General features: G+C 45.1%; 1 protein-coding gene across 2 annotated transcripts in view; it reads right to left on the bottom strand.

Moving 5' to 3' along the window:
* Positions 1 to 2494: 2494 nt before the first annotated feature.
* tgfbr2b (transforming growth factor beta receptor 2b) overlaps positions 2495 to 15915 on the bottom strand; it is a 76106-nt gene continuing 62685 nt past the window's right edge. Inside the window, exons 6-8 of one of the 2 annotated variants that reach the window (XR_011889748.1) lie at positions 8936 to 9063; positions 4925 to 5162; positions 3755 to 3837 (exon numbers count right to left, since the gene is read on the bottom strand). Coding sequence is in view for 1 of the 2 variants with exons in the window: in XM_072283530.1 (XP_072139631.1) it covers positions 3631 to 3837; positions 8936 to 9063 (335 nt within the window). In the remaining variant the exon portion in view is untranslated. Of the gene's footprint in view, positions 3838 to 4924; positions 5163 to 8935; positions 9064 to 15915 lie in introns of both variants that reach the window. The other variant, XM_072283530.1, reaches the window with a different exon arrangement.

Genomic DNA, 15915 nt, shown 5'->3' with positions numbered 1-15915 from the left:
CAACTCCAGCATTTACAAAAACATATAAAAGGATTATATATAGTAACAAATTTTCTAAAAAAATACATTCAAGCAACTTATATGCCCGAAACAATGAAATTGTCTCCCAGGCCCATAAAGCCAATATAATGGTGGTAATTTATATGGTCAGTTTTGTGTAACGAACGTGCAGCTCATGTTTTGCAATATTTTTTTAAAAACCTGTGAAGTTCCAAATAAACTTTGAGTTCTAAGAAATATTAATACAACTTGTACATTCCTGGGCAGAAGGTGAGACAACCAACTTTAATTGAATTCTGAAACCATAGGAAGACAACAATGCCAATCAATTGAGTGAGCCTGTGCTATCAGCTCTCCTTGAATGTGGAATGAAACCCGTTTACTTCCCTTCATTCCTAAACCTTTAATACCATCACCCAAAAAAAAGTTTTCAGTGGGTATAACCTCAGCAGCTTTATGCAAGCCTTTGATTTTCACCACTCTGTGTACACAGCGTGTTTCCTGATAATTCTGAACAGCTTAGCTCTGATGTTAGTACAAATAGCAGCTTTTCCTGAATTCTCCCAACACAGTTGGAATGTCTTAACCTTATCCAATCTTTTAACTATCTGCATGAGATTACTGCATACATTTTGGTAATTCAGAGAATATACAATCAGCATCTTGCATATCTTACTCTTACTGAGACCTGAATTACTCTCCTATCCTCAGTTGCAATTCCAGATTGGCCCATGCTATTCACATAGTCCAGTGAAGCAGAGGTTGTCACCATTGACACCCATGTGACCAGTTACCTTAGCAACCACATGCATTTGGAACGTGGGGAGAAACCTGCAAAAAGTACAAGATGGGCGGGAATCGAACCCAGGTTGTTGGCGCTGTGATAGCAGTATGCTAACCACTAAGCTACCATGTTGCCCCTTCAAGCAGCACAGTACTTTCCCCTTTTCATCCATTACTGATTGACAAGAATCTGTTAGCAAAACTTCCAAAAAATATTACTCTGTTTTGTGGGGACCAGAATAATGGGGCCATCCCTACTTTGGATCCTGACACTTCATCAAGACTATGCTTTATTAATGAAGTTTTTTTTTCTATTTTAAGACCTGGTTGCACCAGAAAACTACTGGTTTTACTGGACTATTATTGCTCTAGTGACCTGTTGATCAAGTCACACCAGAGTACTTCAACATTATTAGTTTGAGCGGAGTAATACGTGATCACAGAACTGAACAGGCCCTGGTATATGGGTTGTTTATACTTCACAAAGTTATGCATTCTCCACATAATATCAAACTGGGGCTAGCTTTCTAAGATGCTCATCTCAGCTTCTGGTGATATCCTTTGCTTAGCCAACTAGAACTATGGAAATGGGGAAATTTGGATTTTTTTTTGTTCAATACACCGGGTTAAAAAGTTTAGAAATGTGACCAATTGTAGATAATACAGTAAAACATGATACAAACCACATTCCAATGCCAATTAGAATGAGAATGCATTCTCATGAAGACCAGAAGTCAGGTGCTCTATTGCACCACCTCATGTACTGGGATGAACGTCTTCCCTCTCTCCCCTCCCTACTAACTCATTCTGGTTTCTGTCCCCTTCCTTTCCAGTCCCAATGAAGGGTCTCGGCCCAAAACATTATTCCCCTCCTGACCTGCTGAGTTCCTTCAGCATTTTTGTGTCTGCTGCTCAAGATTTCAAGCATCTGCAAAATCTTCTTCAGAAGATCTCAGATCATTTGAGGTTTGGGTACGTTCATTAACCTGAGCACTTTTTTTAAAAAAAAACCTACAATTCTGATTGGTTACTGAGCAATCATTGGGTACTCTACGAAACCAAATACCAACGCGACATATCTTTGAGGGTGTGATGTTGGAGTTATTTCTTAGCTTTCTCCCTCCCCTTCCATGTGCAATTTCTAAGTGCTTTAGTGTGGACCTGAAGGCATTAGCTTCCTCCAGGCCACAACACTGGCCAGCTGCACCTGTGACAAATAAAAGAGTCATCACTAAAGCTACTCAGTGCTGAGTGACTTGTGAAGCTGTAGGATTACCGTCAAATCTGTGCTGATTCACCAACGTTTTTGAAGGATATTACTTGCTGCTCTTCACCCAGGAAGGTACTTGCAGTCTCACACCAGTGTGGCCAACTCTTAACAGTCACGGTGAGATACGCCATGAAACCAGGCCCATCAGTCCAGTAAGTTCACACTGACCATCACCACCTTGTTACACCAATCCTACAGTAATCCCATTCTTATTCTCCCCACGTCCCTCACAACAGGAGCAATTTAGTGGCCAGTGAACCCCTCCAACTACCCACCTCTGGGTTTCAGTTGTACCCAGGCGAACTCCAGCCGGACAACAAAAGCAGGCTAACCCAGCGCGCACACTGCAGCAAACTTAAAAGTAGCGGGAACTGAAATCTAGTCCTGTCTGGCTCAGGGACCCCACCAACCCCACCCCCCCAACACATCCCGCCCCCCCCTCCACCACAGCATAGAGATGCCAAAGCCAGTTGTAGCATTAAAAAAAAAACAACGCAGCCCGTCTGTCTGAGTGACCCAACCTCACCTGCCTAATGTCTACAGCAGGCGTTTGGGGCTTCCAATTTGTTGCTGTATTTTCTTGCTGCAGAGCAAACAAAACCACTTGGCTCCGTCGCTCAATGAAATCACAGCTAATTTTTTTACCTCAAAGCCACTCCACTCTCTGCACCCGATTCCTTTCATATCTAGAACCTTACAGCTCGCTGCTTCTGAGGCTGTGGGTCTTCAGGTGAAACCTTGTCCCGGACTCCGCACCAAAAGCTCCAGACCCACATTTAAGAGACACTCAAGTAGAAGCATTGATGTCACTACCATCATCCCGCGGTTTGCTTCCCACCACTTCAGGTAAATCAGTCCTCCCTGCTAAATTGCTGATGCCGTTGCAACCCAACTCTCCAACGGAACGAGGTCTGGTTTTATTTCACATTTGAACAGTCCCACTCTCCAGTGAGAGGCCACCAGAGGCCATCGGCAGGCCTGATCACCCGCTTTCACACCCCAGATATATAGGGCTTGTTCCTCGAGACTTCCCCTTCCCTCCATGACCTTTACCCCTTGCTTAAATTCATCCATCTAGCAGCAATCTGTTCTTTTTTTTGGTGTTTGATTCCTATTTCCATTTGTTCCTACACTGTACAAAAACCAGTGCAGGAAAGAACAAAATACGATTTTTTGAGGGAATAGAAATTACAAGTGCCATATTGCTGCATACAACTCTAACAGGCACACATGATTATGATACTTTGTATATAAAAAGTTCCTCAAGATATATACCTGTACTTTATATATACACACATATATTAATAAAGTGCAAAATTAATGGTTACAAGATGGAATCTTTGGCTTCCTGAACAGTGACCAATCAGAATATGGCTGTAACAAGTCAGAAATTCTGGCCTTGGTTCCTGCTCCCAGAGTTCCACTGTCTTTGTGAAGAATTACATGTCCGTCAGCAAGAGGCACAGAATTGCTTCTGCGGGACATCAAATTCTCCCCTCTGGTACAAATTCCTTGTTATTTGCTTTGGGTTGTTTCTCCCACTCAGTCAGCTGACCTTGGTGACTGCCTACAGGGTCTTACACCACGGTGACTGCCTTCAGGTTCTGCTTGGTCTCACTGACAGTGCAGTCTTCTGGAATCTTCTCCTCAGAGCAGCTCCGACCAGAGAGCTTGTCCATTTGTTCCAAATCATTGAAACGTTCCACTATGCACTGAGCGGTGAGCCGGGCTTCGGGATCATGATCCCAGCATTCCACAATAATTTCACACACCTGCTGTACGAGCTTGGAAAGATGAGAGAGAGAGGGAGAGAACAATGATTACCTGAACCCAATATACTGGCTCCAATGAAAACTCATGTAACCACATGTAACCACCAGTTACTTTGCATCAAAAACTATTTCTCAAACTAGCTTCCTCCGAGGTTTCGTTTTGGCATTCTAATAGGCAGGGTGAAGCATTTGGTCAATGACTTTCGCGAAGAAATCCACAGCAAGTTTCATTTATACCACAGCTGCCTCATGGGCCTATGCTCGACATCTTGAATGGCTGTAAGAAACTGAAGTAACTAGAGAGAGACTTTCACCTCTTTAGTGATCAGCAGGACAGGTGCCCAACGATAACAGCTGTCTATTCTCATTAATGCAGCAGACAATTACCCCTCATGTTAATGTCATTATGTTCATTGTGTACTGTGTCCAGTTCTGGTTGGCTGTGTTCAGTTCTGGTCACCTCACTACAGGAAGGATGTGGATACTATAGAGAGAGAGTGCAGAGGAGATTTACAAGGATGTTGCCTGGATTGGGGAGCATGCCTTATGAGAATAGGTTGAGAGAACTCGGCCTTTTCTCCTTGGAGCGATGGAGGATGATTGGTGACCTGACAGAGGTGTATAAGATGATGAGAGGCATTGATCATGTGGATAGCCAAAGGCTTTTTCCCAGGGCTAAAATGGCTAACACGAGGGAGCATAGTTTTAAGATGCTTGGAAATAGGTGCCGAAGGGACGTCAGGGGTAAGTTTTTCCACACAGAGAGTGGTAGGTGCGTGCAATGGGCTGCTGGCAGCAGTGGTGAAAGCGGATATGATAGGGTCTTTTAGGAGCCTCTTAGATAGGTACGTGGAGCTTAGAAAAATAGAGGGCTATGCGCTAGGGAAATTCTAGGCAGTTTCTAGAGTAGGTTACATGGTCAGCACAACATTGTGGGCCGAAGGGCCTTAATTGGGCCGTGAATTTCTATGTCCTATGTTCAGGAAATATTTATAAGACCAGCTCCCAGTAGAGCATTCCTGGCAGTCCCATTATCCCAGTCCTCCCACCCCCCCCAGTAATCTGCAAATTATTCTCTGTCACTTGCCCATCTACTTACTCAGAAAAGTTGGGAAAGGAAGAGGATGGCAGCAGTGATGGGGGACTCTATAGTTAGAGGGTCAGACAGGCGATTCTGTGGATGCAGGAAAGAAACACGGATGGTAGTTTGCCTCCCAGGTGCCAGGGTCCAGGATGTTTCTGATCGCGTCCACGATATCTTGAAGTGGGATGGAGAACAGCCAGAGGTCGTGGTACATATTGGTACCAATGACATAGGTCGGAAAAGGGAGAAGGTCCTGAAAGCAGACTACAGTGAATTAGGAAGGAAGCTGAGAAGCTGGACCTCAAAAGGTAGTAATCTCGGGATTACTGCCTGTGCCACGTGACAGTGAGTATAGGAATAGAATGAGGTGGAGGATAAATGCGTGGCTGAGGGATTGGAGCAGGGGTCAGGGATTCAGATTTCTGGATCATTGGGACCTCTTCTGGGGCAGGTGTGACCTGCGCAAAAAGGACAGGTTGCACTTGAATCTGAGGGGGACCAATATCATGGCGGGGAGGTTTACAAAGGCTATTGGGGAGAGTTTAAACTAGAATTTCTGGGGGGTGGGAACCAAACTGAAGTGATGGGAGGAAGGGGCAGTTAGCTCACGGATAGAGAAAGCTTGGAGACAGTGCGAGAGGGAGGAAAGGCAGATGATAGAGAAGGGACGTGTTCCAACCAATGGTTTGAGATGTGTCTATTTTAATGCAAGGAGTATTATGAACAAAGCGAATGAGCTTTAAGCATGGATCAGTACTTGGAGCTATGATACTGTGGCCATTACAGAGACTTGGATAGCACCGGGGCAGTAATGGCTACTTCAAGTGCCAGGGTTTAGATGTTTCAGAAAGGACGGGGAGGGAGGCAAAAGAGGTGGGGGCATGGCACTGTTGATCAGAGATAGTGTCATGGCTGCAGAAAAGGAGGAAGTCATGGAGGGGTTGTCTACAGAGTACCTTGGGTGGAAGTTAGGAATAGGAAGGGGTCAATAACTCGACTGGGTGTTTGTTATAGACTACCCAATAGTAGCAGGGACGTCGAGGAGCAGATAGGGAGACAGATTCTGGAAAGGAGTAATAATAACAGCGTTGTTGTGGTGGGAGATTTTAACTTCCCAAATATTGATTGGCATCTCCCTAGACCAAGGGGTTTAGATGGGGTGGAGTTTGTTAGGTGTGTTCAGTAAGGTTTCTTGACACAATATGTAGTTAAGCCTACAAGAGGAGAGGCTGTACTTGATCTGGTATTGGGAAATGAACCTGGTCAGGTGTCAGGTCTCTCAGTGAGAGAGCATTTTGGAGATAGTGATCAGAATTCTACCTCCTTTACCATAGCATTGGAGAGGGATAGGAACAGACAAGTTAGGGAAACTAATTGGAGTAAGGGGAAATATGAGGCTATCAGGCAGGAACTTGGAAGCATAAATTGGGAACAGATGTTCTCAGGGAATGTACAGAAGAAATGTGGAAAATGCTCAGGGGATATTTGCGTGGGGTTTTGCGTGGATATGTTCCAATGAGACAGGGAAAGGATGGTAGGGTACAGGAACCGTGGTGTACAAGGGCTGTTGTAAATCTAGTCAAGAAGAAAAGAAGAGCTTACAAAAGGTTCAAAAAAACTAGTTACTGATAGAGATCTAGAATATTATAAGGACAGCAAGAAGGAGTTTAAGAATGAAATTAAGAGAGCCAGAAGGAGCCATGACAAGGTCTTGGTGGACAGGATTAAGGAAAACTACAGGAAGGACATGGAAACCATAGAAAGCATGCAGAGGAAATTTACAAGGATGTTGCTTTATGAGGATAGGTTGAGTGAACTCGGCCTTTTCTCCTTGGAGTGATGGAGGATGAGAGGTGACCTGATAGAGGTGTCCAAGATAATGAGAGGCATTGATCATGTGGATAGTCAGAGGCTTTTTCCCAGGGCTGAAATGGCTAGCACATGAGGGCACAGTTTTAAGGTGCTTGGAAGTAGGTACAGAGGAGATGTCAGGGGTAATTGTTTTTTTTTAAAAATGCAGAGAGTGGTGAGTGCGTGGAATGGGCTACCAGCAACGGTGGTGGAGGCGGAAACGATAGGGTCTTTTAAGAGACTCCTGGACGGATACATGGAGTTTAGAAAAGTAGAGGGCTATGGGTAACCCTAGGTAGTTCTATGGTAAGAACATGCTCGGCACAGCTTTGTAGGCCGAAAGGCCTGTATTGTGCTGTAGGTTTTCTATGTTTCTATGTTTACTTCTGGCTTCAAGCCCACTTAGCTATACCAAAAGAGGATCTTTAGTGGCCCACTAAGCAGTTAGCACACTTTGGGATGATTGAGGAGCCCCAAGGACCTGGAGGGTTCACTGCAGTCAAGGATGGTGCCTGAAAGCTTCACGCAGATAGTGCTCAAGGTTATAATTGAACTTGGGTCCCTGGAAATGCAAGTAATAGCACTAACCACTGCACCACAGTATCAACAGAGAGAGAGAGAGAGAGCTTTCACATAAGTACTGTATGAAGCACAATGTTGGAAAATTTGGCATTAGAAATAAATGTGCAGACTATTTTCTAAATGGGGAGAAAATCCAAAAATCTGAGATGCATAGGGACCTTGGAGTCCTTGTGCAGAACACACAGAAGGCTAGCTTGCAGGTTGAGTCAGTGGTAAGGAAGGTAAATGCAAACTTTGCATTCATTGCAAGAGGTCTTGAATACAAGGGCAGGGATGTGACGCTGAGGCGTAACAAGGCAGTGGTGAGGCCTCACCTTGGGTATTGTGAACAGTTTGGGCTCCTCATCCAGGAAGAGATGAGCTGGCATTGGAGAGGGTTCAGGGGAGGGTCACAAGGATGATTCCGGGAATGAAAGGGTTATCATATGAGGAACGTTTGGTGGATCTGGGTCTGTACCCGCTGGAATTTGGAAGGATGAGGGTAGATCTCACTTAAACATTTCAAATGTTGTAAGGCCTAGACAGAGTAGATGTGAAAAGGATGTTTTCCATGGTGGAGGAGTCTAGGACAAGAGGGCACGGCTTCAGGATACACAAGTGTCCATTTAAAGCAGAGATGCGGAGAAATTTCTTTAGCCAGAGGGTGACGAATTTATGGAATTTGTTACCACAGGCAGCTGTGGAGGCCAAGTCATTGGGTGTTTTTTAGGCAGAGCTTGTTAAGTTCTTGATTGGACATGACATCAAAGGTTACGGGGAGAAGGCTGGAGAGTGGGGCTGAGGAGAGGAAAAGGAGAATCGGCCATGATTGAATGGTGCAGCAGATTTGATGGACCACATAGTCTAATTCTGCTCCTATGTCTTATGATCTTATAAACTTTCCCATCTCTAGGTCTTGTAAAACACTCTAACCTTTTGACTCTGAAGAAGTATTATCACAGAATAAAGTCTTTTCGCCTTTATACAGGCTCAGAAACCTCCCAAGTGGTTTACCACCAATGTGATTTTTAAAAAAAAATTGTGCTGGCTTCTGGGATTCAGTCAGATAGTCAATTTATACACAGCTAAGAACCACCAGCGAGAAGACATGATCAGGAAATTTGTTTTTGGGAGGGGAGCTGACGGATAAATACCATCCAGAGGATCGGGGGGCTCCTCGATCTTCTCCAAGTGGGGCCAAACGTTTTCTCTCACCCTGGATGGTAGCTGGGATGTCATCTCGGCACCTCTGACAGTGAAACAGTCTCTCCATACTGCACTTAAGCGATCGGTCATAAGGCCCTGAAGTTAGACAAGCCCAGAACCTTATGAGAGCATAACCCCACGACCAGCTACATCTCCGAGCAAAGGTGTGTGGAAAGAGGTTTTGTTGCCGAGTCTGGCTGTCAAATCGCTCTGCCACTTGCTTTTCAGTTTCCATTGGTACTGAAGTCCTTATCTAACCCAGCCTGAGTCACTGTTCTAGTAAAGGTGCAGGGGCTGAAATGGACCATCTTGTTTTGTGAATGCATTTCTTTGTAGACACAAATATTAAAAGCAGATTAACCACTGACTAATAGATCATTTACTCATCACATCAACAGTTTTGGGTACCTGGTGATTAAGCCAGCTGTTGGGGATCTCCGGCCTGCCCCGATCCCTGAGAACAACATCTTTCATGCTTTCCACACACGGATGCTCCCGGACTTTGGAACCGAAGGCTGGCTCGTAATCTTTCACTTCTGCAGGAAAAGAAATGTTTACAACTTTGAACAACAGATGAAGGTGGAAACAGGTAATCATTTTTGTCTGGCGGTGGTACTTTATTTTGAAATACCATCAAGTCCATTTCGATGCAGAATCAGGAAGGGAGGTTGTTGTCTGGCCCCCTCTCCTCCAACAAGTTATGTATGGCAGGGATGACTGGAGCAGAGCAGGTAGAGCCAGAGAAGATCTTCGATGGACACAGCTAATGGAATGGCGCTGCATTCGGAATAAGGTGGACGAACCCGTGGCGTAATTAGAGATTGGTCGGTATGATGTTGTGGGCATCACTGAGTCGTGGCTGAAAGAAATCCATAGTTGGGAGCTTAACATCAAAGGATATACTTTCTATCGAAAGGACAGGCAGGAAGGCATAGGTGGTGGTGTGGCTCTGTTGGTAAGAGATGGAATTACATCTTTAGAAATAAATAATACAAGAAGTTTCGGGCTGAATATTGAATCTTTGTTGGTGGCGTTAAGAAACTGCAAGGGTAAAAAAAAAACCATTATGGGTATCACATATAGGCCTCCAAATAGTACCCAAGATGTGGGGTTGAAATTGCAAAGGGAGCTCGAAAAGGCATGTAATAAAGGTAATGACACAATTTTAACGGGGGGGGGGACTTCAATATGCAAGGGGATTGGGAAAATCAGGTTGGTGTCGGACTGCAAGGAAGGGAATTTGTTGAATGCCTACAAGGCGGCTTTTTAGAGCAGCTTGTGCTTGAACCAACTCGGGGAAAGGCCATCTTAGACTGGGTGTTGTGTAATAACCCAGGTCTTATTAGGGAGCTTAATGTAAAGGAACCCTTAGGGGACAGTGATTATAATATGATTTAAATCATACTGCAGTTTGAGAGGGAGAAGCACAAGTCACATGTAACAGTATCGCAATGGAATACAGGGAATTACAGAGGCACGAGAGAGGAGCTTGCCCATGTGAATTGGAGGATACTGGCGGGGATGACGGCAGAGCAGAGGTGTCTGAAGTTTCTGGGAATAGTTCACAAAGTGCAGGATAGATACGGCCCACAGAGGAAGAAGTTCTCAAATGGCAGGGGTAGGCAACCGTGGCTGGCAGAGGAAGTTAAGGACTGCATAAAAGCCAAGGAAAGGGCATATAAGGTAGCAAAAGTGAGTGGAATGTTGGATGATTGGGAAGCTTTTAAAATCCAACAAATGGCAACTAAGAAAGCCATAGGGGAAGAGATAAAACATGAGGGCAAACTAGCCAGTAGTATAAAGCAGGATACTAACAGATTTTCTAGTTATATAACGAGTAAAAAGGAGGTGAGAGTTGATATTGGGCCACCAGAAAATAATGTTGGTGAGGTAGTAATGGGGGACAAAGAAATGGCAGATGAACTTAATGGGTACTTTGCATCTGTCTTCACTGTGGAAGACACAAGCAGTGTGCCAGAGGTCTGTGAGTGCCAGGGAGCAGGAGTGAGTGCCATTGCTATTACAAAGGAAAAAGTTCAAGGCAAACTGAAAGGTCTTGAGGTGGGTAAGTCACCTGGACCAGATGGATTACATCCCAGAGTCCTGAAGGAGTTTGCTGAAGAGATAACAGATGCATTGGTCATGATCTTTCAAGAATCACTTGATTCTGGCATGGTCCCAGAGGACTGGAAGATTGCAAATGTCACTCCACTCTTTAAGAAGGGAGGAAGGCAAAATGAAGGAAGTTATAGCCTGAGATTATTTAGCCTAACCTCAGTGGTTGGGAAAGTGTTGGAGTCCATTATTAAGGATGAAGTTACGGGGTACTTGGAGACTAATGATAAAATAAGTCAAAGTCAGCATGGTTTCTGTAAAGGGAAGTCTTGACTGACAAATCTGCTAGAGTTCTTTGAGGAAATAACAAGCAGCGTGGACAAAGGAGAGGCAGTGGATGTCACTTCCTTGGATTTTCAGAAGGCTTTTGATAAGGGGCCTCTCATGAGTTAATAACTCATTTCCTTCTACCTTAGGCCACAAACTTATCAATCACCCCTGTTGAGTTATTAACTTCAAACTTCCTGCATAATAACTCAAAGAGTTGAACTGCAAGTGCATGTAACGAAAGCTGTATAACTCACAATATATAGCTGTATAACTTATCAATCACCCCTACTGTGGACACTTTCTGGAGGTCCAAAATCCATATGCTCCACGACCACTGGACTAAGTGTGTAAATGTAGGAGGAGACTACGTTGAAAAATAAATGTGCTAGGTTTTCTAAAATTGGCTCCTTCTACCTTAGGCCACGAACTTATCAATCACCCCTCGTATTTCAAGGGGAATAGAATATAAAAACAAGGAGATAATTCTGAGGCTTTATAAGACAACAGTCAGGCTGCACTTGGAGTATTGTCAACAGTTTTAGGCCCCATATCTCAGAAGGGATGTATTGTCATTGGAGAGAGTCCAGAGGAGGTTCATGAGGATGATTCTGGGAATGAAGGGGTTAACATATGAGGCGCGTTCGGCAGCTTTGGGCTTGTACTCATTGGAATTTAGAAGAATGTGTGGGGATCTCATTAAAACTTACCGAATGTTGAAAGGACTAGATAGGGTGGATGTGGACAGGATGTTTCCTAATGTGGGGGTATCCAGAACTAGAGGGCACAGCTTCAAAAATTGAGGGGCAACCTTGTGGAACAGAGGTAAGGAGGAATTCTTTTAGCCAGAGAGTAGTGAATCTGTGGAATGCTCTACCACAGACTGCGGTGGAGGCCAAGTCCGTGGGTATATTTAAAGCAGAAGCTGATTGTTTCCTGATCGGTCAGGGCATCAAAGGATATCTCAAGATGGCAGATGTATGGGGTTGAGTGGGATCCAGGTTCAGCCATGATGGAATGGCAGAGCAGACCCAGTGGGCTGAAAGGAGCAGAATTAGGCCAATGTTTGGTCTTATCACTGCATCCAGGTCAAGGGGTGCCAAGTTAAGCCGGGGTGAAGCTTCAACCTTGATCTGACAGTATGGTGGAGCAGACTGTCTGACTGAATTGCCTCGCCCAGCTACTACCATTTCCAAAGCTGGGATGCTCAAAGGGTCCATGAATCATGGGTTGGGAAATCGCTTTCCCCGCTGCCAGTTCAATAAGTTGTGCAACTTTATATAATGATGTTCCTTTCACAGCACAGTTAGCTTTCAACTGAAACGAAGTCCATAGGGAACAATTGCACATTTTACATATTTCCTTACAAAACAAAATGAGGTCATTTAGGCCTATCGAGTCTTATACTGAATCATGATGTGATCCCATCCCCCCTTTAGTTTTCCATATAACCCATTCTTACTCCATTCCCATCAGCGTCTGACAGATTCTTCCCCTTATCCACCTACTACAGGCAATTTGCAGTGGCCAATTAATCTATCAACCCCCGTCTCAGGCATGGGGCAAGGAAACCGGAGCACCGGGGGGTGGGGGGGGGGGAATACAATGTCACGGGGAGAAAAAGTAAATGCCCAGCAGGCAGGCAGAGAGGGCAGGACTGAGCTCAGCTCACTGGAGCCAAAAGGCAACGGCTCTACCTTCTGCTCCAGAGTGCGCTCCAGGTCACATCAGCTCCACTAATCTGGCCGTCACCAACTCGTGACTGCGATATTAGCTCTACTCGATTAAGATGAGTAATTTCCAACTATTCCATCCAGAGGAAACAGCTGAGATAGATTGCCCAGACTGCTGCCATTTCCCGTAAACTCCCTCCGATCTGGCCCAGTTTCCACTCCCTTTTCCCAAGGACACTGCTGCCGACCCAGGGGATTACATGGGAAGCATTTGCTGTGTGATCTTCAAGATATAGCTATTGGCTTTGGCTGCGTGGAATGAGCGCAAAAAAATGACATGGAACATTAAAAAGGGAAACATCTTTTAGCTCTGTACTGATGTGATGAATGGGTAGGGCACACTTGGACTCGTAAAGTTTGATTTTAGTAAAGGAACTGATTTAAGGACCTAACACTATTGCGTGTGTTAAGGAAAACTACAGAGACAGAGCTTTCTTGGGTGCAGAACTCTCCTGTTTTGGACCATCAGTGCTGACCTGCACCCCCATCCCATCCCCACCCCTTCCTGCCAGAGGTCAGCAGAGGATTAAACTCCCTTACCTCACCCACTTTAAATCCACTCTGAAGAAGCGCCTCCCAAAGCACAAGACTGATATATACTTTACCCCCAAAGAATCAAACAGCACAGTCAGTGGCTATTCGGCCCATCATGCCAGTGCTAGATACTTGAAAGAGCTTCTCAATGACTCGCTCCCCATTTTGCCCGCAAAACCCTACAAGTCTGCCCTCCACGACTGTGTTAAACTCCCAGCTGTATTTTGGCCAAAGCAGACAGTAAGGCTGCATGTGCTGCACTTTGGGCAGGTTTACCGAACAGCCTCACTCTCGCGCAACTCTGTTCCTGTGGAGGCCTGGAAGCTGGTGACTGGCACAGTTAAAGGGCAAGGAGAAGATCTGCCGCAGAGAGCGATTTTATCTGCAGGATATTTTGTTAACCATCCGCTGCATTCCAGCAGAGGGGCCTGCTATATATCACAGGCCTCCCACACCATTTCTCTGGCCCAAGGTATTGGCAGAGACACCTTGGTATATGTTTAGAGATTGGTTATGAACTACTGGGAGCTCAAGCGAATCTAGAATTGGGAAAAGCCTTTGCCACTTTCCCCAAAGTTCCAAATATCATTAACCGGTCAGGGTCTTGGTGTTCTTTCATAAGACAGGAAGCAAGTTAATAAATATGTATCCCAAGCCCAAGTAGATAGAAAGTCAATCCAGTATATACACACAATAAACCCACTAATTCATCGTTCAACCAGTAATAGACGGGTGTTAAAATATTACAGTCCTTTTCTTAGGGAAAGCAAGTGGATAGAACTCAGACCCCTCCCTATCAACCTCCTCTCCCTTTGCCCCCCACCAGCACTCCACCTGACTAAATGTGAACTCACGACCATGAAGTTCCTGCAGTTTGTTTCTGGAACTCTCGGGCCTCCTGCTGAATATTAATAACATACCAGGCCAAAGATCCGGGAGCAATTGAAGTCACAACTATTTTGTTGAAGGCTGGTTCAGTGAGAAATAGGAATCGTGCATTAATGAGCATTTGTTTTGGAATTTATAGAAAACAACCTCCTTAAAATCTGGTAATGGACCCCCACACCCCTTCTCCTCAACATTTCCCATTCCCTTTTCCCCCTCTCACCTCATCTCCATGCCCGCCCATCGACACCCTCCCCCCTCTTCTTTCTTCCATGGCCTTCTGTCTCTTTCACCCATCAACTTCTAAGCTCTTTACTTCATCCCTACCCCCCCCCCCACCTCCAGGTTTCTCCTATCACCTTGTGACCTCTCCCCTCCCCCCACCTTTTAAATCTACTCCTCAGCTTTTCCTTCCCAGTTCTGCCGAAGGGTTTCGGCCTGAAATGTCAACAATACTCTTTTCCAGAGATGCTGCCTGGCCTGCTGAGTTCCTCCAGCATTTTGTGTCTGTTCCTTAAAATCCTCTGGTCACCTCATTACAGGAAGGATGTGGATGCTATAGAGAGAGAGAGTGCAGAGATTTACAAGGATGTTGCCTGGATTGGAGAGCGTGCCTTATGAGAATAGGTTGAACTTCTCCTTGGAGCGATGAAGGAGGAGAGGTGACCTGACAGAGGTGTACAAGATGATGAGAGGCATTGATCGTGTGGATAGTCAGAGGCCTTTTCCCAGGGTTGAAATGGCTAACATGGGGGAGTGTAGTTTTAAGGTGCTTGGAAGTAGGTACAGGGGGATGTCAGGGTTAAGTTTTTCCATACAGAGAGCGGTCGGTGCGTGGAATGCACTGCTGGTAATTGGTGGAGGTGGATACAATTGGGTCTTTTAAGAGACTCTTAGATAGGTACATGGAGCTTAGAAAAATAGAGGGCTATGCGGTAAGGAACTTCTAGGCAGCTTCTAGAGTAGTTTACATGGTCAGCACAACATCGTGGGCCGAAGGGCCTGTAATGTGCTGTAGATTTCCATGTTCTTTACCACACAACTCTGGATTCAGTGAGGACCATCATGGGTTAAAGAGGCAACAGAAAACGTGCTGCATTTAACTGATACCAATGACAAAACAAACATAGCACAAAAGGAAAAGCTAGCAGAGCAAAACTGATATAAGAGATCTCACAGGGCAGATCTCCCACAGTACGAGAGATGGCTGGAAATGGAGACGTCCTTCTGGTAAACCAACAGGCAAGGCACAAAACAAATGACGCACGACTCAATAATACGACCCGAACGTCTTCAGAACAGGACACAAGAGACCCGTGGATCAGAAGATACAGGAGCAGAAGGCTACTGGCCCATCAAGCCTTCTCCACCATTCAACCATGGCTGACTTATTACCCCTCGTAACCTCATTCTCCTGAGTTCTCCCTGTAACTACAGAACGTCAAGAGAGTCATCCTACACGGACGCAAACTTGAAACACACTGTTCGTCATACCAGCAAGGCTTGCTCAAATTGCTGATTGTATTTTAATGCTCTCTAAATCCTACTTGTTCCTAACTCTGTGCTGCCGACATACGTTTTACTCGTTTCACCAAAAGTCTCAATTTGAAAAAGACCATCCTTGGTCAAATCTCTTTGGCATTTTCCACCTCGTCTGTCTAGTTTCTAGAGCCTTACAAACCCCCTAGAGGTCTATGCTCTTCCAAACCCACCCTCTAGGGCTTATTGCATGCAAATGCAGACCAGGAGTTAAGGCTCAAATTGGAGAAATATTAACAGGCTGAATTAGGATTTAAAATAAATGAATCCATTTAAGGGTAGTGGATGAAATTCCAACTAATCACATTGCAAAAC

This window comes from Mobula birostris, chromosome 19 (assembly GCF_030028105.1).
Source record: "Mobula birostris isolate sMobBir1 chromosome 19, sMobBir1.hap1, whole genome shotgun sequence".
NCBI classification, from domain to species: Eukaryota; Metazoa; Chordata; class Chondrichthyes; order Myliobatiformes; family Myliobatidae; genus Mobula; species Mobula birostris.
The sequence above is the reverse complement of the archived record's forward strand: the minus strand, read 5'-3'. Positions and strand labels throughout refer to the sequence as shown.